This window comes from Neopsephotus bourkii, unplaced genomic scaffold, assembly GCF_033783945.1.
Source record: "Neopsephotus bourkii isolate Nb327-2 ecotype Australia unplaced genomic scaffold, CSIRO-AGI_Nbou_v1 NB_1863, whole genome shotgun sequence".
NCBI lineage: Eukaryota > Metazoa > Chordata > Aves > Psittaciformes > Psittacidae > Neopsephotus > Neopsephotus bourkii.
This window is the reverse complement of record NW_026902336.1, coordinates 1,351,399-1,378,651: the sequence shown is the minus strand read 5'-3', so window position 1 is coordinate 1,378,651 and position 27,253 is coordinate 1,351,399. Positions and strand designations below refer to the sequence as shown.

The 27,253-nt window shown below is 39.4% G+C and overlaps 1 protein-coding gene across 1 annotated transcript in view; it reads left to right on the top strand.

Moving 5' to 3' along the window:
• The first annotated feature begins 2,122 nt into the window (after positions 1–2,122).
• Positions 2,123–27,253, top strand: part of MMP2 (matrix metallopeptidase 2) — a 36,043-nt gene continuing 10,912 nt past the window's right edge. The window contains exons 1-9 of the mRNA XM_061344123.1: positions 2,123–2,461; positions 5,807–6,033; positions 7,546–7,694; positions 9,754–9,882; positions 11,563–11,736; positions 17,997–18,170; positions 20,286–20,459; positions 21,596–21,751; positions 23,518–23,671. Of these exons, the coding sequence (XP_061200107.1) occupies positions 2,318–2,461; positions 5,807–6,033; positions 7,546–7,694; positions 9,754–9,882; positions 11,563–11,736; positions 17,997–18,170; positions 20,286–20,459; positions 21,596–21,751; positions 23,518–23,671 (1,481 nt within the window). The 5' untranslated portion in view covers positions 2,123–2,317. The remainder of the gene's footprint in view (positions 2,462–5,806; positions 6,034–7,545; positions 7,695–9,753; positions 9,883–11,562; positions 11,737–17,996; positions 18,171–20,285; positions 20,460–21,595; positions 21,752–23,517; positions 23,672–27,253) is intronic.

Sequence of the window (27,253 nt, the reverse complement as noted above, 5' to 3'; positions counted from 1 at the left end):
TGTCTTTAGGTGACCTCAATCTACTCACTGCCAGCAAAGATAGGTAACAAACTATAGGAGACTTTCAAACTGCACAGACATCAGAGTCCGGAATTTCCCTCATCCATTTCAGTATTCATTAGGACACAATGAGAACTGAGCATTCATTAGATTTCAGTGAGGCTTATGAGTGCAACAGGAATGTGCCAGGACACATTTGGCTTTAAACGGTTTCACTGCAGTACCCTGCTAAATGAAAGCTACTAAGCCATCATAAATTACATTTAAATTCTTATGAAAATGACACAGTTCTTATGCTTTAAGAGTTACAGCAGCTCTTGACCTAATGGAGAGCAAAGAGATAAATGCAGAATATTGCAACAAAACGTATAATATTTTCACTTGCTTAATAAAGGAGAAGCTAAAAGTAACTTGGCACATCTACTGATGGCTTTCTTAGCCTTTCTTCTCTTACAGTTTCACACAGCCAGACACAAATATAAGCCACCACCACAAACATAGCAGGAGAGTCACTTCCCACAATCAAGTGTAGGGCTGTGAAAAATATGGATCACATTTTCAGAACTGCTGTTTATCAAGGCAAGTCTTAGAAATAACTGAGGATTTTTGCTGATGAGGAAAAGCTAAAAAAGATGTCATTTCAAAGCCAAACCAATTGGGGAAAGTTGTTCACTGTAACTTAAGTGCCATTGGAATCAGGAAAGGATAAGACGGCATGAATACAAATCTTATAAAGAAAGCTCCATTCATGTACAAAGTCCCTGTAACTCCTCTTTCTCTGTTAAGCATTAAGTGCTGCTTACCATGGCTGATTCACCCAGTGGCCATGCATGCAGCTGCCATGCTGGGTTGCCAGTGGAACTGTATGGGCAGCAAAACCTCCTGCTAATGCTTCCTCCCTAAATCACTCAGCACACCCTTTGAAATCCTTCCCTTTCCATGACACTAGTCAGTTCAAGGGTGGTGGGGTGCAGTTAGTGAAATAGCTTGATATTAGCATAAATCAAAAACCTGTCAATATTCACTATTTACAACTAAATGTCAAAATAATACGAATACCAAACACCAGCAAAGTATTTCCTATTCATTACCACAAGAGTCATATCTGAAAAACTTTCTTTTAATATTCAGTGAAAGACTGTGACAACCTTTACATGACATACAGCTCAGAGAAACAGGGATGGCTGGACTCATGTTTATTATAAACTGTAGACACTCGGCTGGCCAGAACACAGTTTGCATTCATGCAGAATTGCCAGCCTCCTGTCTTAAAAAGTAATGAGCCAAGTGCCTAGATTAGGGATATCCAGCTACAAAAATATTCCACTTGCAAAAACATCTCAAAGCTGGGAATACTATAAATGACACAATAAAAGATTGTCCATGACAATGGCTGTGTTTACATCAAAATTTCAGAGTAATGCAGCTGCATCAGCAGACCAAATCCCAACATGAGGAAACCCTGATTTTTGTACAATTCTCATTACGTCAATCACTGAGGATAATTTCTGTTGCTGAATCTGCCCGATTATCTCCCACCCTGTATCTCTCATCATGTATAAAGGTGATACATGCTGCCTGTTGGTGGGAAAGCCTCAAGCTGGTTCTGGACCCAAACAAGCCACAAGAACCTTATTCAGAGCTCTGCACAGAGCAGGGAGGGAGACGCTGGCACCAAGTACTGGTGAACGCTATGTACACAGACCTACAGTTTGTGCAGCCTGAGCAACAGCGGGACAAGAAGCCTCCCTGGGCTGCACAGGCTCTGCCTCAAAATCCCTCATCAAAATGTCTACTGCAAGGCACTGTGCAGGAATGCAACCACATATGCTTAAAGCAGATTATTATGTCTGTGGCACAAAAACAATACTTAGCCGGGAAAATAATGTTTATAAATTTATTTATTTATTTTTAATTTAAAATATATGTTGGACACTTCACCTTCAAGATCATAGCTTGCCTTTTTCTGCTCCCTGGTGTAACTAAACACTTTCACATATGCAAATGAGGAGAAAAGGTGGCCTCTTTCAGCAGTAATAAGTATCTGCCTGTTGCTACCTTAAAATCACGGCAATCACATCTGGTGACTGCCCTTTTCTCATGTTTCCACTACTTTTCAGACTTCCTCTTGTGGTAGCTTGAGACTGTGCATCTGGATGTTTTAAACATACAAGGGAATCGCTAGAGCAAGCAAAAGAGAAAACTGCAGAGAGTTAAGATGTGCGGATAAGCCACTGGTGTACTGTGCAGCTAAAGGAAGGGACAAGCGGGAGGGGAAAAGCTTTTTTCCAAACAGAAGAGCACAAGTTTAGGCAGAATGAAGACTCACAGTGTCTGTGGCTTCCTTTTTAAAGTACTATTAATCCAAGCGTATCTTTTTAACAAAACTTTAGCTGCACCATCACCAATTATTAAGTTTCCTGGAGACAGCACTCCCAAAACAGACAAAGAACTAGCCGTGGTAAGTGTTGGTTTCATCTTTGCTTCAGATTTCTATTGTTGTTTCATAAGCAGATGTTTCTTTCTTGTTTCAGCTGAGGAAAAGGAACGACTTTAGCACTCTCTCCCCAGAGTCTCTGGAAGTGCTAGCTAGCTAGCAAAGGTATCAGCTTTCAGAAGTTAAAACTAGTGCCAAGTAATGTTTCCTCTCTTAAATTGCTTAAAGTCGGCAAAGAAAGTGTCTTTTTTCTTCTTGTTCCTTAAGACTGAACATAAAAATGATTTCACGAAATCACCGTAATTATAATTGGAAGATTGAAACAGCAAAAGGGAAGAAGGGGAATTAAAAGCCATCTAATATTTTACTTAAGTTAAGCAGAAGTGAGGGCTGTGGAGACTCATTTAACACATGTATTGCAGCTCTTGGCAGTTTATTTTCCAGATTGTTTACCATGGGCTGAACAAACATAGCTTTGAGGGACAATTGCACTTGAAGGCTTGGCTGGAGGCTCAGGAGCCATTGTGACTAGTTCTGACTTTGACAAAAGAAAAAATCACATCAGAGGCTTAAAGAAATATTTTTTTCCAAATTCAATCTGCAAAAAAAAAAAAAGTTTGGATTTCTATGACATTAGCAAATCATAGCTATAACTACAACATTTTATTCTAACCTTAGTTAGCTCTGTGGACCTTCACAAAAATGACATTGTGGAGAAGTCCATTTAAAGGGAGATTGAGATGGATTATCCTTATTTTAGCATGTAAATTACAGACATTTCTCTTCTTCAGCAGTAAGTCTGTTTTAAGGAAGATTGAGCTAAACTGTTCTTATTTCACGACATAGAGGTTTGAAAATTGATCACTTTTCTTTGGAAATCGGTGTGCATCTTGGGAAAGCTTGCCAGGTTAAAGAAGGTCTGGGGGAGGGTAGAGAGAGAATATCCAGATGGGAGCTGTGGGGGAAAGGTTGGAAAAACACAGAGAAACGGAACCCAAAAGGGCACTCCTCTGCCTTTAACAAATTCACCCAAGTTTTTGCCTTAGGAGCACAGCAGCCAGGGGGTGGGAGGCCAGTGCATGTGGGAGAGGAAAATGGGGTCCCATATGCTGAAAAGTAGTTTAACCACTCTTAAATAATCTGTTTTCTTAGATATGGGAAGGCTTTTATTCAATAACAGCAATCCACATCTCCCCTCATCTCTGCTTCTTTTGAACAACCTATATATTATGTGTACTCAAAAGAAAACTACAAGCTGGTTTAAAACTGCAGCTCTTCTTTGTCTTCCTTGTAGTATTCCAGTGTAATGCTGATTGGCTGCCTTTCCCTCACACTCTCCATCAGAACAGCCCCAACACTCAGCATCAGAACACAAATTGCTGTGTTGCAGCTGGACCCTGTTTCATTAATGGGTTGGATCAGAATTCCAGATCACCACAGCTCCCTGCTGACTCTGGGGAAACTGAATTGCGCAGCCTAGGCCAAGATGTGGTTTACACAGACACTACATTTTCTTCAGGATTCTCTTCTCATAGAACAGCTGGTTATGTTCATTTCTCATTTTCTGTAAAAACTCCATTTTAGGAAAAAATGAGAGGGGGTAGCTTTTATTTAGAATCTTACCAAGTAAGATTCTTTACCATGCCTTATTTTATATTTTTGGTTGTGTATCTTACTCCCAAACCTAAAATGGCAACAGCAGCATCATGCTTCTTCACTAAACTTCAGTTCTGATGTACAGCCTATATTATATCATGGTAGCTCACTGGGAGATGCACATAGAAGCTTTATCTATCAAACTACATTTCAGTAGAAATTGGGATAAGAACAGGACATCCAGACTGGCTTGTCTGATTACATTCTTAATGCATTTCACATTATTTCCACCAGGCCCTAGTAACAGAGTAGACAGAAGCTTATTTGTAGGGAAGGTGAAACAATTCTGTGTCTGTTATTTGCCAGTGCCAGTCCACTGCAGAAATGCCACATCAAAAGTTATAAAAATCATAAAAAAACTAGGTGTAGTCTGTGCTTAGTCAGTAGATGGATGGAAGATCCTCTGAAGTAAATAGTGTAACATCTTGATTCAATCCTTCTGAGCAAGCTCTGAACCATTTCCAATGCAAGGCAGATGAGGTATGCCAGGACTTAATGAAAAGGGTGGTGAAATCCAGGCTTGACCAACTGCAGTCATCAAATGTCCTGTGCTATATTTTGCTGATGTAGCAGTCTTATTCCCCGTCTCCTTGGTGACCTTCAGTCAATTAATTAGATCCTTAGGAACACATCCTTGCACAAGAACTTTGTGCAGCCACACTTCCGTGGTTACATTTTGTTTTGAAGCAGTAGACCATTATTCTTAACAGCTTACTATAAATGAAATACTAACTACTTGTAGTGTAAGGAGGTTTATATAAATCCCTTGACAGGGCTCAGAAGAAAGCCAGCCTGTAACAATTGCCTGAGGAGTCACAGCAGGCAAAGGTGCTTTCAGGGCTGGTGGTCTACCCTGGAGGAAGGACAGCTATGATTCAGGAATGGGAAACCCATAAAAACACAGCAAGCAACAAGTAGTACTTTCTTTCTTTTTTTTTTTTCAAGGTTTCTGTTAAAGAGGGCTGGAATTTGTGCTGCCTGTTTGGCATTTATGACCTCTGTTTTCTGAGAATTTTCTAATCACCACAATGGCTGTATCACAAAGATCAGCTTGGCCACAATTTGCTGGAGCGTTCGATGGAGTTTTAAGTATGCAGGTGTTGATTGGCAGCAATGTCCAGGCAATTGAATTGTTACCAACAACCTTCTTCCTCAGGTCTTTGCTATGTTTGACTCAAAAGCAAACACACAGAGGATTCAAATACCTGTGTGCAGTCTGACTAAACAATGGTGGATTTTTTTCTTTGCAATTTATGTGGTCTCACTTGTGTGGTTGCTTTGATACCTTGACAAGTTTCTCAGTATTCCAGAGCCTTCCAAGAATATACACAAAAATACAAAAAAAAATGCACAAAATCTAAAACTATAAGAAGATTTATACATCATAAAGAAACCCAGAAAGAGAAACCCATTTTTACTTTGTAGTTCTACATTAAAGCTCTATGCTCTACTTACTAATAAGGCAATTCATTAAGTAAAGCTGATAGCTAATAGTAGAAATGACTGCTTAATTAGCAATGTTGTGTGATCAAGGTTGGGTTGTGTCAATTAAGGAGATTCTGCTGGTCCCTCAGTTACTAACAATAGTAATTTTGAAAAGAAAAAATGCAAATTACAAATGGAAAACTAACATGGAATTACAGTATTTATTTGCAATGATTAATTATTTCTTTTATGATTTTTAAAGTCTTTGTTCTGTACTTTTTTCCCAAGCAATACCTGAATAAATACTATGGGTGTCCAAAAGACAATTGCAACTTGTTTGTCCTTAAAGACACTTTGAAGAAAATGCAGAAATTTTTTGGGCTGCCTGAAACAGGAGATCTGGATCAAAATACTATTGAGACAATGAAGAAACCTCGCTGTGGTAACCCTGATGTAGCCAATTACAACTTCTTTCCAAGAAAGCCAAAATGGGAGAAGAATCATATAACATACAGGTACTGACTGATGGTTTTGGGTTTTCCTCACCTATAACTATGGCACTTGCAAGAAGCCATCAGACCAGACACTAGGAAGTGGAATAGCTGCTCAGAGGGCTAGACAGGATTTCTTGAGTTAGGATATCTCTGTGTTCGGATAACTACCAGATGCTTTAGCAAACACCTCTGAAACTTCACATTGTAAAATTTCAGCAATAATCATCTAAAGATCAACTTCATTGTTCTAGTTGGGACTAAAGAGATGTTGGTTTTATTCTTTGTTTTGCTGCTAGCATCCAAAAAGAACTGCAGTAGCAGTATCTCACTTGCCCACAGGCTCAGCAGGAGGCACTTATAAACTGCAGAGGCCATGCAGGAGGACTAACTCCTCTGTATTCAGCAGTCATAAAAATGAAGGTCATAAAATAAATTTTAAAATTAAAGAATCATATTTTGCATAAATACAGACATGATTTAAAGCAAACCTATTGCAATAGGGTTTGGCACGTTTTAAGTTCTTACTCTTACTCTGAAGAGTTAGGGACCAATATAGCTCTCACTTAAGTCAGTAATAACAACTGTTATCCTCTTGTTATCCTAGGTAGTCCAGGAACAAACTTTCTGCACCAATGAGAACAAAACAGCAGATCTGTCTTATCTGCTTGACCTGCTGCTCCCTCACAAGTTAGGGCTCAAAGCATCCGTCATGCTGTGACCAGACTAATAAATACTGAAAAGCCATGGCAGCTTTCACAGCCCCTGTTTGCTGATGTGCACCCTCTGGTTCTTCCTCATTCTGCTTAGGCACACAGTAGTTTCCCTCACTATGCACAGCAGCCAATTGGAAACTTCTTTTACATGGAGGTTATAATATAAGGTACTAAGAAGTCCAATGAAAACCTACGAAGAAGCAGAAGGCAATGCACTTAAGAGTTTGCCCTTTTCCCATGTTGGGCCTATGGCTCTATCTTACATGCTTTACTTACTATTTCTCCACATATACTGTTGCCAATGTAACCAACACACCGGGAAAGTATTAGCATTCAGCTGGGATGAAACAGTAACAGCTTTCATCCCAGATGAAACAGGGATATACAGATAACTATAAGGGTGAGGAAGAAGGGCTGGTTAGTAATAAAGAGCAAAACAATCCACACTTGAAACTTTCACAACATTATTGAGCTCTTTTTCTGGCAAGTAAATCTTACATATCAAGATGTCCTTGTATGTTCATGTCCAAGGTGACAGTATGACTTGCCAGCACCTCAGCACTGATGCAAAGCCTTGGATATTTTGTGCAGGGCCCACTGCCATGTAGGCCTTACAGTCCCTTGCTGAATAATTTTTATCCTACTGCACCAGTTCCAAAGGAAAATAAATATTAAGCACCACATCTAAACACACATCTCCCATGCAGCAGTATGACCTCTTAACAGTTTCACTACTGAGCTTACTCAGCATTTTGGTCAGTAATCAACAAATACTGGGAGGGGGTTTATGTGTTATTTAACTCTTTCTTTTGCCTCTAAGGATTATAGGCTATACCCCAGATTTGGATCCTGAGACAGTAGATGATGCCTTTGCTCGAGCCTTTCAAGTCTGGAGTGATGTCACACCACTGAGATTTAACCGAATAAACGATGGAGAAGCAGACATAATGATTAATTTTGGCCGATGGGGTATATTTTTCTATTTTTACATATGTTTTTGGTTTTGTTCCTTTGATTAATCCTAAGTACTGGAATGATCTACCCTCAATAAATAGTACCTGTGAGACTTTCTGGCAAGCCTTGTCCTAGTTTGCACTTGGCTTATTCAGGCTAAGATCTAATTTCACTAAGATTTTTTTTCTTTCTTATACAAGAGACAGAGAGGAAGAGAGAGACGTATTTATTCAATATGCTTATACTATATTTATCTTTCCAAAAGAGAATGGCTAAGGGCAACATTTTATTTTTAAATTTATAAATCAGATATAGAACTCGGAAATACTGCTACAAATCTCCAGATGATGTGAGCTGGCTTCCTGCCATGGAAAAGAATGGAATGCCATTGTACTGCTTATAGCTACATACTCAGTTTTCCAGTGATAATGGTGGAGGTCCTAACATACTGGAGCTTAAAACTGGATTTGTGCCTTCCAATTTTGACCCTTTAGCTAGCCTCAGTTCTTTAGCACACCAGAATACAGGCTTTTAATGTCTTCTTTGGTCCTGAGGAACTTAAAAAATATGGATCATAAGCTGAATCATGGTTTTAGTCCAGCTGATGGTAGGTGATTTGATTCGTTTTGTTGTACATGACTTCTCAATTAATTTTGTTTTCCCCTGGAAGAAGGTTTGCAGCTTTTCAAACCTGGGGCATTTTAACTTCTTATGCACAGACATGGAATTTTTAATACTAATGAAGATACTTGTGCAGCCAGTCACGTGGGGGTGAACTTTGGAAGTGAACACTTCAAAGAATAAGCTCTTTGTAAAGGCTTCTATTTACAGCTGGTTTTCTGTGATTTAGCTACTGATGAGTTGACCTCAAAAGCTTCAGAGATTCTGTACAGAGCTCAAAACTTCAGATCCTCATCCAGGCTGGCCTGGTTTGCAAAAACAGAAGTCTTACAAGAGCAGAAGTGTTTCTGCTGGGTTTAGTTCCAGTCATCTCAGAAGAGCTTCTCCACATTCATTCATTCTTATCACTTTATTGCATGTCAGATTCACAGGAAGTGAGATGTCCACAGGGTTTTTTCATTTTTAAGCTTTCTCTTAAGCAAGAATCTTCTTGGAAATAAATGGGAGTAGAGCATTTAATATATGTCAGAATGTTGTCCTTCGCAACTGACACACTAGACTACTGATATTAGTCAACTGAACCAGTATTAAGAGAGTATCACCAGGATGAAATCAGTGTAACAGAGCAAAGAATCAGGCCTGTGTATTTAAGGCTTCTTTTAAATGGCAAGACTCAGACCAAAAGGCCTGAAATGATGCAACTGTAAATGCTGGCAGCCAGCTCTGATGCACAGGTCAGTGTGGTGGGAAAACTATGAATACTAGAGTTATGCCCTTGCCAGCCTGCCTTACCCGCATGCGATGTTCTTCCAAGAAAAGTCTACAGTGTAATAACAGGGGCACTACTTAACCTGCTGCTGCCCTGAGAGCTGCCAGAGTCTTGGAGTGGTTGATGTGGAGGAGGAACAGGCTCATTCACAGGACTCAAAGCTAGCTTTCCAAACCACCACTGCTGAAACGCTTAGCTGATTTGCTTTCCAGCTTAGTTAGTATCCTGCACAGAAATCACAGCAGTCTGAGGTGCAGCAGAAAAAGAGTAGCCTGCAAAAGAAATCTGCCTTTACTTTCCAAATATCTCTATTAGAGACCAATACAAATTATCTGAAAATACCCCTCATCTATAATGTTTATTTTACAGCTGCCTACCTGTCTCATTAAGAAACAGCAGTGTGTATTGCTGCCATACATCTAATGGACAATATTTCACTATTCTTCACTCTCTTTGATTCCTTTCCGTAATACTTGTAAGATACAAAATAACATGCTGCAGTACTGACACTTAATGTTCCTTGTAAGAACTTGCTTCTTCCCTCTTGGTTCAGTCTTGCCAGCACAACCCACACCAATAAATTTATTAGACTATTCTGGTGCTGTCTTGGGTGGGATGATGATTATCATTCATATATAGACTCTGACACAGCTGAGGTCATTTTTTGCCTGCTTCCTCCTGCAGAACATGGTGATGGCTATCCATTTGATGGCAAAGATGGTCTCCTGGCTCATGCCTTTGCACCGGGGCCAGGAATCGGAGGAGACTCCCATTTTGATGATGATGAACTGTGGACTCTTGGAGAGGGGCAAGGTAGCAGACTTTCTAATATTTCAGAACATATGGCCTGCTGGCTGCTGTTTTAATGCTATTTTAGGCACCGCACTAAATGCTTTCATTGTCATGTCAAGAAATGTTAGATATGTGAAAATTAATTTATACAGTTTAAATTGTTCTCTACAAGATATTTATATAATTCCTATATAAATGTTACCTAGGATATCCCTTTCTGTTCCTCTACTGTTGCCCCCTGAAAAACTGAATTAATAATGACCCTGATGGTGAACAACCTTCATGAATTGTAGGAAAAGTACAAAGCCTCAACTGCAATTTTGAATTCTTCAGTTCTCAGGACTCCAATTACAATATCTTTAAGTTCATGTGTAAGAGGCAGACTGGCCAGGGTTCTTCTGCTGACATACCCTTTTTAAGACGACTCAAGCTGTGGCTCCAGTTGTTCAAAACGGAACTATCCACCTGAATAAGTTTTTATACTCAAAACCAAACAGAATGTAAGTCCCTCATGGTGATAACTGAAACAAAACTGACATCAAACAGTGGATTACAAACATTTCCAAGAATCTTAACAGGCAGTTTGCCATGTCCTTTAGAAGAAAAAAACTGCAGGACAGATAATATCACCTGAACTAGACAAACAAGACTAAGTAATGGTAGTTTGGAGCCTCTTTTTTTTTCTGCTTACACTTTGCCACAATCGTATAGTTCTGATTAGAGTTCTTCTTCTGTAAAATAATTTGTAAAACTCAGAATCACAGAATGGTTTGGGTTGGAAGGGACCTGAAATATCATCAAGTTCCAACCCTCCTGCCATGGGCAGGGACACTTTCCATTAGGTGAATGCAAAGCTCATGTTTCCATTTCATTTGCCTTTCATTTCAAATTCTGGTTTCTTCAGCTGTCCTCACATTGAAAAAATAATTGAACTTAATACCAAAACAGTATGTGTCCTTCTGTTTAGCTTTCTTTTAACTTTAGCAGAAGCACTGACCAGTAGCTGCACTATTTGGACTGGATCCCTGGCTCAGACTAGCAACAAACAGGAGAAAGCTGTTTTCTGTGTTAGTGGAAATACTGCACAAGCATTCAGTTAGTTACTGCCATTAAAAAAATGCTATGGATACATGAATTATCTGTACATCAACAGACATTACAACACCAGTACTGTAGCCTCAATACCACGTGACAAACTGAAATACACCCCTGGCTCGGGTGTGCCTGCAGTACCACCCTATCCCGCAGTGCACATCTCATTCAAGGCAAATTAGAAATAATAAAATGTTTTAAGAGGCAAAAGGCATGTTCAGCTCATGCTTAGCTGCTGCCTGGAACCTTTCAAACTATACTGAACATTTTAGACCATATTACCAAAGAAACTAAATTAGTAAATGTGTTCAGCATGTTTATAAGTTTGACTTGGCATAGTATCAACAACATATGTATTTGTTTGATTGCTTTTAAGGATTGTTCATTCTAACACTTCCCCATGAGCAATACACATTTAATTCTTTCAAAACTACCAGTTATCATTTCAGTTACGATCATCTTGCTAATAGAGAGAGCAGGAGCACACTGAATTTCAAATTCAGACTGCATTTCTATACAAGTGTCCTCCAGGAAAGGAAGGTTTACAGAAACTGTATCTTTTATACCAATTGGTGGCTGATTTCACTTCTGCGTTTGTTCTCTCTACAGTGGTTAGAGTGAAGTATGGAAATGCAGATGGTGAATACTGCAAATTTCCCTTCTGGTTCAATGGCAAGGAATATAACAGCTGCACAGATGCAGGACGTAATGATGGATTCCTCTGGTGTTCCACAACCAAAGACTTTGACACAGATGGCAAATATGGCTTTTGTCCCCATGAGTGTAAGTAGATCACTGTTCTGACATTTCCTGGTAGGCTGTTTTCAGTAGACTGTTCCTACCTATTTGCCCATCCACTTCTCTACTTTTTCTGCTTCCTGCCTGGTAGATTTAGATTTACTGCTCTTTATCTAAGTATCTCAGTATCTAAGCAGGCAAAGGTCCCTGAAGACTCCCTTGGGTTAACTTACTGTCATGGTTTAAGCCCAGCCAGTAACCGAGAAACACAGCCACTCGCTCACTGCCCCCCTTCTTCCTCCCCCCTCCCCACTCCTGGAGGGATGGGGAGGAGAATCAAAAGAATGTAAGTCCCACAGATTGAGATAAGAACCGTCCAGTAACTAAGGTATAACACAAAACAACTACTGCTACCACCAATAACAATAATGATAAGGGAAATAACACCACCTGCTGACCTGTACCCAGCCCAACCTCAGCAGCAATCTAGCTCTTCCAGGTAACTGCCCCCAGTTTATATACTGGGCATGATGTGCTGTGGTATGGAATACCCCTTTGGCTAGTTTGGGTCATGTGTTCTGTCTCTGCTTCCTCCTGGCTTCCCATACCCCTCCTCCCTGGCAGAGCATAAGACTCAGAAAGTCCTTGGTCAGAGTAAATATTACATAGCAACAACTAAAAATATCGGTGTTACCAGCACTGTTCTCAGGCTGAAAGTCAAAAGCACAGCACTGTACCAGCTACTAAGGAGAAGAATGACTGCTACTGCTGAACCCAGGACACTAATGACGACCCAGCCCAAGGCCTTTCTCTAAAAACAAGGACATACTGAAGACAGGTTTGAAGCAATGTTGGCCCCATATATGCATCGAAGATATTACATGTTGAGTTTCACAACCCAGGAAGGCAACTACCTTTTAGAGTAAGGACAGAGCTAAATTCAGAGATGGAGCACACTAAATGACAGAAATCTCTCTCTACACACATTCCACAAACAACTGAAGTTGTGTCTCAATCAAGAGAAGTGAGTGACAAAAACAAGCAGTTAAGGATAAAACCCATTAAGCTAAACCTCTGCAACTTTGCACACCAATTTTACCAACCTGTGGTCCAGGTCCTCTGAGTCTAGCAACCCTTCTACTGCAATGTGACACTATTGTTGTCACAAATCACCCTTTAAATGACCTCATACTGCTTTTCAAAATAATATGACTGCATTTCAAGTGAGTATCTATGCTGGAGCAAAGTTATTTACATGTTGGTGCATTGGAAATTGCTAGCCAGGAGAGAATTGACTTTTTTTAGATATTAGGTTTTTATTTTTAACCCCATCTTACGATTCTTCCTCACGAAGCAGTGCCAACAGCTCACTTTAGGTACCAGAATGACACTGTATTTCAGAAATGGTACCCGTACAAAACTGTTAGAGGGTCTAGGAAAGCTGAGATCCTACTTAATCTCTAACTTTTTGGAATGTGAACATAATCTTCTGTTTCATAAGCAATTTATTTCATATTTGGAAACACTCATGCTCTGATCAGACAATGTGTATGTTTCTATGTAACCACAACCCTTTAAAAATATACACGTTTATTGTCTTTCAAATGAAATTATGACACTATATTTCCTTTTAAACATCAGGAAACTTATTTATCCATTTGAAAACCTGGATGGGTATACCAGATATAAAATTTCAGACAATTTATTATTATATGAGTGTTAATCTGATCTCCTGAGCAGGAAATCTTTAAAGAAGCAATTAAGTATAACTGGTTATACCCTACTGTGCTAATTTATCAGCAGGAAGTAAAGCTGAAAAGGCAAAGGGCTTTCAGCCACTTGGTCCATCTCCTGTTTGCCAGTTCCAGTGCTGGTACCTGTATTCACAGACATTCCCAGTGCTGCAGTTTCCCACATCCTCTTTTTTCCCTTTGTACATAACTGATTGCCATAAGCTTTTGGCAGCAGGGAGCGTTTCATCACTCTTGTTACCTTACATCCTGAGCAATGGATCCACAGGGTTACTAAAACTCCTGCCTGTTACTGCCGTGTCATAACAAATGATAAAAGAGTTAAGAATGAAACAGAAAACAGCAGAGATTTTGTCAGACTCATGATAATCCTGCTTGGAATAATAGTACTAAACTTACTTAAATATCATGGCTACATGCAGTCAGTACAAGGTAAGAGAATGCAGACTGCTGAAAGAAAATTAGTGATGCCTGAGATGCACACCTAACAAAACAAGACATGTTCAGGGGTTTGCCAAAACAAGAATGCGCACGCGCAGCCCCATAGTCCTAGATAAGTCTCGTGAGAACTGTAAAAACACACGCATGTTTGTTAATATGTATGTGTCAGTTAAGTACATAATTTTTCAACAGATCACAAATACATGTACATAGGGAAAGTTCAGAAACCCTGTCTTCATATCTTCTCCGGTATCCTATTTAGCCAAACACAAAATGGATTCCTGCTTGACACCTTTTCTGGATCTCTCAAGTTCATTTGCATGACCATACGGTTTCCAATATGAGATTATAATATTTTTGCATCAGGGCATTCATGGTTTGCAAAGATAATCTGCTGTAGAACATATTGGTCTTCTAGCCCTGATGCAATAAAAAATATTCTTTAATTTCCAAAACCCTAATTGCCCATTATAGTTCACATCTAGAACTGAGACCTACCATGATGACAGCTATTTATACAGCTATGAGGGATGAAGAAGCAGGAACATGAACTTATAACAGACTTGAGCTAATAAAGCCCCAGAAGTTATGCTTAGTCACATGGCTTTCAGAACTGGCTTCTTTAGCCTGATGTTTACTTCAGGAGATCGTATGTGTGCCCATCATGTATTTTTTCCTAAAACTCTGCCATCTCCTTTATTCTGCACCTTTCCCCAAATCTCCTGTCCTCGTCTTCCTCAGGTTAATCCTTCCAGCTGGAAAAGAGCAAAATTGGATTTATTACTTTAAAATAGTCCAAATGCTCAGATATAGTCAGAGCAAAGCTCGGATTACAGCTAGTGGACAAATTGAGATCCACATTCCCTAACTGATACCTTTGTGAAATCCCAAAGTCATACAAGACTGAAAATGTGAGCAATGAAGCATTCTCAGGGAGAGCTGGTTCTGGAAGCTGATGTTCCTGAAATGCTTCCGTCAAGGTCTCTGAAACCAAACAGAAGGGTTTCAGCCTTTTGTTTCTGATGTAATTGTTTCACAAGACCCTTGAGCAGTTATGCACACATGGTTCTTATTAAATGCAGAGTGGTGCTATTCACTCATTATTGCAAGACACCATTTGTTAAAGCCCAGCTAATCAATTCAGACAAGAGAAGATTTACATCATAGAGGCTGTACTGGGAGCAGCATTCCAAGTTGTGTTTGCTTCTCTCACATTTAATTCACTGAAGTTAGCTTCAATTCCTTTCATTATAGAGCCAGGCTGCAAGTTTGGAAATATTTTTAAAGCTCTAGTACTGCACCAGGCTTTTCTAAAGTCAACTCCATATCTGTAGCCTCATTTTGTAGGTTTTAAATATCATCTGGCAAAGCAGAAGAATGGAAAGCAAAAAGTTGCCTACCTACTACACAAATTTACGAAGGTGTGCTGAAACTCTGCTTTGCCATATAGGATCAAGGGATCTTGAATCTCTTTTCTTTTTACCAGACTCCACTGACACTACAGGGAGTTTAGGCTCCTAACTTTTGCCCTCTGATGTCTAATGTTACTGAGATCTGTACTTTGCCTGTACCTCCCTCACACTGGTCACAGCTGTTGTAGGCTGCTGCTGTCATGTTCTCCAAGGCAGAGCCCTCATGAAACTGCAGCTACCTCCACCCTGGGTCTGTGCTGAAGGGCTTTCAGCAGCCTTCCAGCCATGGGTATCCTTACACCACAACTGGCTGATCTTACGGGAAGAGCTAACCATGCTGTGTTTCTCACAGGTTACTAATGTTCAGCCTGAATCTGGTCTCACGTCAGGATATCTGATGATTGCATTTTTAAATTGCTGAGCTTACCATGACACAGGCACTTTAAGATGCCTTGCAAGTAAATAAAGCTTTTGGTTTGTTTTGGGGGAAACTGAACTAGTCTGTCTTTAACTTTCATTTATATAAAAGCAAAGAAATTTCTAGTTAAGCCAGAGGGAAGGATCTGAAAAGTTAATAAACCATTGTTGTCACCATCACATGATGTTACCTCAAGCAAAATGAAAAACTGCATTCTGACAGTGACTCAGGAAGACTTCACGCAAAGCAGTAAGAGATTGACTATCCATCAGGTTTTTGCAACTTAGCCACATTTAAAACAATTTAAAAAAAAAAAAAAAAAAAAAGGACTAATAGTTTGCCAGATCTAGAACTGAAAGCTGCTCATGTGGTAAATGAGTCATCTAAACAACTCAGTTTAATTTTGCCTTCCAAATCTATCATTTCTTTATAAAAAATAAACTCTCCAATCATGATAGCTCCAGTCCCAGTTAATGCATGTTTCCTAAGTTACCACAGCATGTGAGACAAAACCAAACAGTTGCAACTCGCTTTTCTGAGGAGGCACAGTGTGTGTTACTTTTGCCTAGAGATAGGCCCTCTGTGTGACTCCTTCCATGTCCAGGATGCAAAAGGATACAGATGAGACCTTGGCTAGATCAGAAGTTCAGTGAACTTGCATGTGTGAGCCAGATTGCAAAGCTTTAAGTCCTCTCCTTGGTGAACTGGAACTTAGTCCAGTAACTTAATGGTTCATGACCCTGATACTGTGGCCAATTACTGATTTAAGTGGAAAAGGCAAAATGAATCATCTGTGTCACAATACTCCATCATTAGAACCCTTCCCAGTCATCCTTCAGCCAGAAAAGACGTTGGCTTTTTATTTATTACTACTCTAAAAAGTCAAGCACACTCACAATATCTCTTCCCCTGGATATGTCAGACCAAGTGAAGACAAAACCCTTCAAGTCCTACACAAAGACGCTGAGGCTGTCATGGCTTTTTGGTCATCAAAACTGACAATTGCAAACTTCAAAATAAGCTGCCAAGCCTTCCTACATACACGTTTGGGTTTTAGCTTTAAACTGAGGAACAAGAGGGAGAAAGGTGTCCCCCATGTCACCTTAAAAAAGGCCAAATCTTGTGTACTTTGCACTGGGAATTCAAACAGACGTGTTTCATTCTGAGGTGCTGCTCTTAAATACAAGGAGAATTAGTGTATGGCTGCATGAAAGATTTGTCTCTGCTTCAGTGCAAGGCCTAGACCAGTTTGTTGCCCTCCTGGTTTCCTCGCAAAACACATGGCACTCCCAGACACTGTTCTACCATGGAGGATACCCACATGCAGATTAAAAAGATGTCAGATGCTCCAAATCATCTGCATTTTCATATAATTCAATTTGGACATATTTTTTTTAACTATCAGCATGAAATATTTTTTCTGTCTTCCTCTAGATACTCCAGAAAGTTTACTAAAAACCTAAAACAGGTCCCAGAACTCTTAATTCAGTTCAATCTGTACTTCTTCATCCACAAGAGAGATTTCTGGTTTTTAGGGTTGAGCCATGGGGCCTTTTTTGTGTATGCTGGACAATAAACAACCCCTGGAAGATACATTACCTCCAGGAACATTTAATGAAGCAGAAGACAGGAGAGGCCTCCAGTGCCTAGCTTTGCTGGAGGAATCATATTTGCCATCTCTTGCATATCTGTGGAGTGCCTGAGTCCAGCTGTGAAGATTCTCAGGAATGAGAAGCAACACCTAGAGGAAAAGCCTACAGATTATTACCTGAATCTAACTCTACTGTATGTCAGCATCTTAAAGAAACTGAAAACATGGCAGATGGCTGTCAGGAAAAATCATTCTGGCCTGTCCATGGCTTTGTGCAGTTTGCCATTTTACCTAACACTTTTGATGCAAGGTAATCAGCAGAGCACTACGAAACATGAGTGACTCTCAAAATCCTCTAAACGTTGTTTCAAGAAGGAATATTAATTTCATTTATGAGCAGGCTATAAAGGATATACACAATTCAAGACACATTCAAAGAGCTTGGTAGAATTTTCTTCACTCCTAATTCATTTATAAAGATCACTCATTCTTTTCTATACAATTGTGAGATTGTAACATCCCTTGTCTATCTTGCCAAAACATTTCACTGTTGGTGTAAAATAGAGGTTCTAAATGTGAGCTGCTCCACACAAAATAGCTGTCTAATCTCTGTCAAAACTACTGTCACACAGTGACTCCTTGTTTATACTGAGCATTGCCTGTGACATTTCTTTCTCTCATTCTCCCTACAGCACTTTTCACAATGGGTGGCAATGGTGAGGGGCAGCCATGCAAATTCCCTTTTAAATTTCAAGGACAGTCATATGACCAGTGCACAACTGAAGGCAGGACAGATGGATACCGATGGTGTGGAACCACTGAAGACTATGACAGAGATAAGAAATACGGATTCTGTCCAGAGACTGGTATGAGGAACATTACTTGCATAACAATCTAATTTGTCATTGTTTTAACTAACAAAAGTCTCCGTTTTTACATCTCCATCAGAGCACACAGAAGTTGATGAAGTAGGCACCATTTCAGCATAGGTGGCCAAGGAAGTAACAAGAACGGGTCTATGTGAAGGATATGCTATGCCATAGCACACCAAGTTTATGAAAGACACACATATGTGATTGAACCACAGGACTAAATGTCTACCACTGCAGGATAATGACATGTAGATTAAAATTTGCTAATGGCCCTGAAAGAGAAGTCTTATGTGACAGAAGAAAGCATGAACAATATTTTAGATTACTATTTACGATTTATACTTAAAAAAAATATATCCTGTTTAGTATGTGTCATCAGATATTTTCAGCAGTTCCGAAGAACTAAGGGAAACTGTTTAGCCAGGAAAAGTAGATTTCTGCTTCCTTCACAATTTTTTATACTTTTTAACTTGAGTGTTATTATATAGGAAGAGAAACATGTAAAGGACAGTTCAGCAAACATAAGAACCAATATATCTAGAGTTGATATATCCAAAGTCCTAGGAAACACAGTTTCTATTATTAGAAAAAGAAATACACTTACTTTATGCTTTTTTTCAGCATAGTAAGTTATTGCTTGAGGAAGCTGTGATTTCTTTTTATTTTAATCTGTTTTATTAATTAATAATAATGAATGAGAAATAAATATTTGTAAATAATAAGGGACACAATCAGCTTTGCCTCCTGTACCTTCCCAGAAAATAAACCACAGTTTAAAAGGAACTGTAATTACCAGATAGCAGTGTAAATTAATTTAAATTAGTTTTATATTCTTTTCATATTCTGTTTATGATACCTGCTTTAAACTGTAATTTTAAATATAGTTATACCCTCATTCTTCCAGAAAATACTTGCACATTCATATACAAATGTTATTTCTAATATACTACCACCATACACTACATAGACAAGAACATAGAGGAAATAATTACAAGTTTTTGCAAAAAATATTGGTAAAAAAAAAAGTAACCCACATTTTATATCATTTTCTACAGAACATGTTTAAATCATACTTTCTTCACTTCTGTTGTGGTTTACGTCCAGCCAGTAACTCAGAACCAGGCAGCTGTTTGCTCACTCTCCCCCAACTTATTCCTCCCCCCAGCTCCCAGAGAAATGGTGAGGAGAACTGAAAGAATGTAAGTGCCATGGGCTGAGATAAGAACAGTCCAGCAGCTAAGGTATAACACAAACCACTACTGCTACAACCGATAATAATAGTGATAAGGGAAATAACAAAGGGAGAGTATATAATTGCTCACCACCCACCGACCAACACCCAGCCAACCCTAGCAGCAATCTGGCTTTCCAGGTAACTCCCCCAGTTTATATACTGGGCATGATGTGCTATCGTATGGTCAACTACCCTTTGGCTATTTTGGGTCAGGTGTCCTGTCTGCTTCCTCCCCACTTGCCCTCCTCCCTGGCAGATCATGAGACTCAGAAAGTCCTTGGTCAGACCAAACATGGCTTAGCAACAACTAAAAACGTCGGTGTTATCAACGCTGTTCTCAGGCTGAAAGTCAAAACCACAGCACTGCACCAGCTACTAAGGAGAAAAATGACTGCTACTGCTGACCCCAGGACAACTCCAAAACTTATATTTTAGTGGGGCACCTACTAACTCAATAGCCCTTTATACCTTTCTGACACCAAACACTAAACACTGACACTCTACACCTTCAGCATATTCAATACGCATTTTAAGCAATCATCAGGGGGCACTATCAAAAGATACTTGCTCCATAATCATCTTCCACAGAACATTATTAACTGTTGCTTTCTCAGAGCAGCGAACACATTCTTACTCTCACCAAAACTATTGGCAAGTTAATTGCAGTGGTGATGCCTAGACTTTTTCCATTTTCTCTGTGACAGACAATCTTGTTTTCAAATATTACTTTCAATCTGACTCCTCGTGTTCTTAAAAGGATTACAAATTCTTCTGCTTGCTTTCTGATTTTAGTGTGTGTTTTAGGAGAAGGTGCATCAGCTTAATCTCACAAAAGGGACTCCCTTCTCACTGCATTTTCCTGTCATTTTCCACAGCCATGTCAACAGTTGGTGGAAATTCAGAGGGAGCCCCTTGTGTATTCCCCTTCATCTTCCTTGGGAATAAATACGAGTCCTGTACAAGTGCAGGTCGCAATGATGGCAAACTGTGGTGCGCTTCTACCAGTAGCTATGATGATGACCGCAAGTGGGGCTTTTGTCCTGATCAAGGTAATAGATTGTCACAGCAATACACTGGTACCAGCATGCTGACCTCACTGATGACATCACACTCAGGATGATTTCATCCTCATACTTAGCACTTGTGTATAGTTACAATTTAAATCTCCCCAGCCTGATATCTGAGCAAAATCTCTGTATCTGAATTGGAGACTCTTTCAACAGTCAATTCCAGAGCTCATCTGCCTGAAACATTCACATTTTTCTGTAATTTATAACCACGAAGTGTCTTTTGAAATCACAAAAACAAGAAATCAATTTTAAAAATAAATTTAATAAATAAATGGTTTCTCATCGGCCATTTTCTTTCCAATGCTAAAACCCACAAGTACATTACATATATAATAATTATACTCTGGTACTGGTCAAATTAGGAACAAATGCTAAATGTAAAAAAAATTTGTGACTGATATTGCTGAAGATGAAAAACATGTTTAAAAGTGAGAGAGACGGTATGATTTTTATCTGATGAATATTTAAAATTATTTTGGTTAATATTTGTCATTTTTAACATGGATAAAATTAAATATACCAAAAGGCTTTTTACACATGCACAAACAAATACAAGGCTTGTTTTTTTTCCTTTAAGAGGGAAATAACTGCCAAATTTCAAAGACTGTATGGGCATAATTGATAAAATGTCATCTTATGATAAAGACACTTTTAACTTGGCAATATTTGGTACAACACTGGTGATCCAGGCTCTGTTCATGGACAGACAGGTATACAGACCTATTTATCACTTGCATGTCACTTCATGATTAAAAGAAGGATTTGAGGTCTAGAGTACAAATTTAATTCTCTGTGCTTAAAAAACCTGTCTGATTTTATCTGCTACACTTCCTTTTTTTTTTTACAGAAGTATGAAGACTGCAGTCAAAGTCACTTTTATTTGAGACAAGAGCAAATATCAGCCTCTAAAACCTCAGAATCTCTCTATTGAAATGTCATTTCTGGCAATATATATGTAACGTTCACCATTGACATCTATAAATAATGATGATACTTATTTTTGGGAGATTTTTTATGGGTAGCAAGGAAAATAAAATTGTTAGACTATGAATAACCTGTGTGATACACTTCTATTTAGATGCAAGCAGCTAATACTATCTTGCTGTGTTATTTAGGATACAGTCTGTTCTTGGTTGCTGCCCATGAATTTGGCCATGCCATGGGATTAGAGCACTCTGAGGACCCAGGAGCTCTGATGGCCCCTATCTACACCTACACCAAGAACTTTCGACTTTCTCAGGATGACATTAAAGGGATACAGGAGCTATATGGTAAGGTCCTCCCCTGGCAGCAGAAAAGCATGCAGCACAGGTGGAAATATGGAACTCAGAACTTGCAGTAAATGGCATACTGCACAATACCAGCAATGCCAGAAACACCCTCTTGTGCCTTTCTCCCTGCTTTATGTTATTAAGAGACTCCTACTTAGAAAATCATGTTTTAAGGATGAGGGATCACTAAATTTACTAAACTAACAGAAGCCCCAAAACTCCCCTGGCCAAACCTTTAGATGAAAATTTCTAATGCCTTTACTGGGACAATGAAATGCTATGCTTTTCTCTAGCTTGGAATAACTCATGTGAGTGGTTTGGGGTGTTACTGTCTACAACACTCTGAGCTTCCCAGATTGCAACTCCCTGTTTGGGAGGGGAATGACCTTATTTCCTGTCCCAGCTTGGAAACAGTTCACATTGCCTGCTCACAATCCAAACTGCACCATCACAATAACATTTGCGGAGTGTACAGGAGCTGGTTGTTGACATAAATGTATTTGGCAAGCTCCGGGAGAAAAAGTGGATTTAAGCATTCTTCTGTGGGTACATCTTTAAAGTTTATTATTTTCTCCACAGATACACTTAGTAAAATTCACAAGTATTATTATGATTAAAATTCCTTCCATGTATATGTTTTCTACCTCGTAGAGACACAAATCTGCTACAGTCAATTAAGCAGAGAAAATTTATGCCATTTATTTTTCTGTGCTTTTCACTTTTCTGCTGAGATATCTTCCTAATTGTAAGTCACTATATTCTACAGTATTCAACACCTTAGAAATTATAATAGGAATATACCAAAATGATTATCACATGAGACACCTTTTTATTAAAAATCTGATTTGAATCTTCAATTTTCCCCTTGTTCTTAGCTGCTTTAATTAACACTGGGAATTGAGACATGGGCAAGGCTCCATGAATTTTCTAAGCTTACACAACATATCTTTGATAGAGTTCAGAATTTAACTTGGTTGTCTCAAGGCACACTTCAAAACTTGAGAGAAAACTATCTTTCTTGCCTCTTTATAACTGATAGAATCCTTTACAAACTGCTTTGTATATAAAACAAGTATTTAAAAAAAACTTTGTTTTCTTCCATTAGTATCTCCGCCAGCTACACTCTACTTTGTTTCATACAGTAAATCAAACTGATATTTAAGAAAAAAGGCAAATGCTTCATAAGGCAATACAGCCACAACCAAATAATAAACCAAACCAGAATAAAACAAATGGCAAAGTGCATATTCTTAAGAGCACATTTTTATTGCTGATGAAGGCAAAAAGATCATACAAATGGCTCAGAATGCATCTTGGTAACTCGCAAAATATTGGCACTTCTTTGCAGAACAGAAATTCACTTTGATGTCTCTCTCTGCGGAGTTGCAGATAATTCTGAGTAGAAGGACTTTGAAATGTGTTTCTCATCTTTTTAGAAGCCAGTGAAAAAACATCTGTAATGTTAACATTTATACCCAGTATAGTCACCTCTGAGTCTCTTTCAAGTTAAACAGATGGCTCAGCATGGATAGACATTCACAGGCAATGTGAATAAGGCCACAGAGTAGATTAATGCAGGACTTAAAGCTATGGCCTTCTCAGCTATACTTGACCACCCTTCCTCTGAAAAGGTTGTAAGTTTTTGCTCCTTCAAGCACTGCCTCCAAATTATTACCCTTCTAGGAATGATGGTAGCTCATATGCTATGTGGAACCTATGCCACACTGTATTTCAGTGTAACAGAACTTCTCTGTTCACCATTACAGAAGTGTCAACTGATGTAGAACCTGGGCCAGGGCCAGGACCAGGGCCTGGCCCACGTCCAACCCTCGGACCTGTCACTCCAGAGCTCTGCAAGCATGACATTGTATTTGATGGAGTCGCACAAATTAGAGGAGAAACATTTTTCTTCAAAGATAGGTAAGTGAGATAAATTGCTTATCAGCGGGGCTTCACACGTGGAAGAACCTGTCAGACTTATTCATCAAAATCTAGACATTTATGACCAGGCACAATCTCTGCCCTTTCTTTTGTGTGTTCAGAAACAGCAAAGTGTCCTGTCAACTCCTAAGGGAAAGAGATGGTGAAGTCTGATTTCATGGTTAAATAATATGGCCTTCTATGCCACAAGTGTACACTGCTGGTTCATGGTCAACTTGGTTTCCATCAGTTCCCCTAGTTTCTTTTTCACAAAGCTGCTTTCCAGCCTGTTGGCCCCCAGGCTGTACTGGTGTTTGGGACTTTGCTGTACTGGTGTAGGTCTTTGCATTGCCACTTGTTGGTCTGTGTAAGGTTCCTGACATCCCATTTCTCCAGGGATCAAGGTCTGTCTGGTTGGCAGCACAAACCCTTGGTGTATCAGCCACTCCTACTACTGGGTCATCAGCAAACTTGCTGAAGGTGCACTCTGCCCCACCATACAGATAGATCATTACTGAAGACGTTAAACAGTCTTCTATCCAGTACTGATGCCTGGGATAGTTACACCGCTGCTTACTGGCTTACTGGCCTTCTGGCCTTCATACCTCTGACTGTGCCCTCTAAACCTAGACAGTCAGCCAGTTTTCAGTGCACCTCACTGTCTGCTTACCTCACCCATACTTCAGTAGCATCTCTAAGTGCATCTCATTGGAAAGGAGATCAAAAACCTTTCTGAGCTGCTCTCCCCTTATCTGCCAAGCCAGTCATTTCACATAGAATGTCATCAGGTTGGTCAAGCATGACTTTCCATTTGAGAATCCACGCTGACTACTCCCAACCACATTCATGTCCAAAAGATTGTAATCAGATGTATATGAGAAGATTATGCCTAAATTCACCTTTTCTTAGAGCTACCCTCAAGCTTCTTCGAGAATGTGGAATTTTCAGCTTCAGCGATCATTTTAGGCAGTTTTGTGGTATTTTGTGACTTCTGGTTTCTGCACTACACTGGGATTACACATGCCAAGATGTTATGACAACAGCCAGGCTGGTGGTAGTTCTAGCTGAAATCAGGACAAGGAAATGTCACAAACCTCACATAAAAGACTGTTCTCATTATATTTTCTACCCAGCTTCACATTTTGAGAGCAAAAATTAACCCTGATGTTGCCCCTGCTGGCTTCTGTGGAGTCACACAAGGGTTGCTTAAAAGGGTGAAGTAGCTGGGAGACGCATCCAAACCTCTAAATATTTATGCAACCCAGATATGACCCCCCAGATCCTTAGAGATTTACACATCTGTAATGTTAATAACAAAATTAGCAATGGAAGAGATACATTAGCCAGTCTACTGCCTGCCAAATAAATATTCATTCCCTATAAAGTATTTCCGGATGCTTTTTGTAGCAAAACCTACAAGGATTGTAATTCAGCAATGGAAATCCCATTACTTTCAGTGGAGTAGAGCTCTGGGACCACTCTTATTCCTGATTTCATTTCAGATAGTCTGCACTCTGGGGAAAGCTTCAAATCTGATTGTAGGAAAACTCCCCTTCTTAACTTCTAGGAACAAAAAAAAAAAAAAATAAGCAGTTCATCCAAATCTAGTAGCTATAATCTCAAATGTCTCTTTCGCCATGGAGGCACTGTTCTAGCAAATCTTCAGTGCTAGCATTATTTTTATTATAATAGACTGGTCCCCATGTTCATAAAGATACAAACATGGAAATCTATGAGAAAAGTCTTGTGCCTGAATGGTTTAATCCAGGTTGAGTCCATTAAGTAACAAAATTATGTGATTCATGGTACTGTAAGGACACCGGTGATTAGGATAGTCTCTACATGTGCCAGGCCTCCTAGGCAGAAGACAGAAAAGGCAGTTTTGATGCAAGAGCAGAGATATTCCTGATAAAATGAGGTAGCTGCACAGCTGCAGCTCCTGCTGCCTTTGCCAGGGTCTGTATTACCCAGCTGCTCAGCAAGGAAGAGCATCTCCTAAGAAGTACAGGACTTGGCAATACCATGGTGAGACACACTAAATCCTCTTTTTCTTCTGCCTTAAATCAATGCCCAATTTGACATCATTTATCCTCAGTTACCCTAAACGTTTTCCCAAAGCCACTGAAGATCTGAGCCCATGCAGGCACTCTGTGCGTAAATCAAACACTGTTTCCTATCATATAGAAACATATACAAACATGTGAAGCTGATGGAAGTATTACAACCAACCCGTTCATTGCTTCTTCCCAGGTGGCAGGTGAAATTTAAAAGGGAGCAGAAACCAATAAACAAAGTCCTCCTCATGAAACACCAGTTATTTGTATCTCCTGGTGCTGTAAAAGTCCAGCCATCTTTTTCAGATTTACATTTGCAGCTAGAAACTATGAATAATTATTACTATTCTGCACAGTTTAACTCTACTTACCAGCTTTTCATAACAAAAAATCATGGTATTTTGGGTAATTTTACAGGCCATGGTAGACTGCAATTTCTTCCGTGCATTTCCTTCTAAGTGATACCCAATCACACCTGTGTGCTTTGGGTTTGAAGTTTGACTTAACCTTTATCACAGGCTTTGTGCTTTAGCGATGCAGAAATGGGATTTAAACTTCCAGTTGTAAGAACATAATTCCATTACAGCTGCGAGGGGCACAAACGGTTCATTCAACCTGTCTGTGATACCTTTTGTACTATTCCTCTTGGCCCCTGTCAATGGCAGGATAAAATCCCTCACAATCTAGTAATCCCTAGTGGCAAGAAACAGCTGTTTCTTGGCCACAGAATGGTCCCACAGTACCAACAGACCAGCACTACAGAATGCCAGCACTGGACTCTTCCACCAACAGGCTGCACAGAGCTGGCCCCACCACTTTGGTCTAACAAGTCTGCCAAAACTGGTACCCACTTTTGCTAACATAGTCATCAGAAAGCTGAAGTATCAACCTCAGCTCATTGTGTAAAAACAAAGGGTAAAACATATCCTCACAGCAGTAGAAACTACTCCAATTTTCATAGCATCCATAGTGTCAAAGTGATTCAGTATTCTATATAATCCCAACAGAAGTATTTCACATACAGCTGGTCAAAAAACTATGCAAATACCAAAACAGTCTGTTCCAACCAATTCATGGTTTATCTAACATGCAGCAAAAGCAGACAACTGTTGAATTGTTTTGCTCTGGAATGGCTTTGCCTGTCAGTCTTGCAGCTTTTCAAACATCAGGCACACAGCATTATGACTCACTTTTGGAATTCTAAAAACAAACGTCTATCTTATGTTGTGTGACTTTTATGATTCATGCAAACGACCGCAGCATCTGTCATATTACACATGCAAAAGGAACAATTAGCAAAAAGGAAGTCAGATAAGATTAACTAAAAAAAATAATAAATTTTTCCTTTCCTCTTCAACGCAAGGAAATAAATGGAAATTACTGGAGCTGCTGTTGGCCATTTACAGAGCTTTTCCACCAGGCACAGAATCCTCCAAGCAGCCAGAGTGCCCAACTATAGCATTTACACAGATGGCTTTGTTCTGAATGTGAACTAAATTCAAACTTCTGAAGCTTACCAAGACATTAA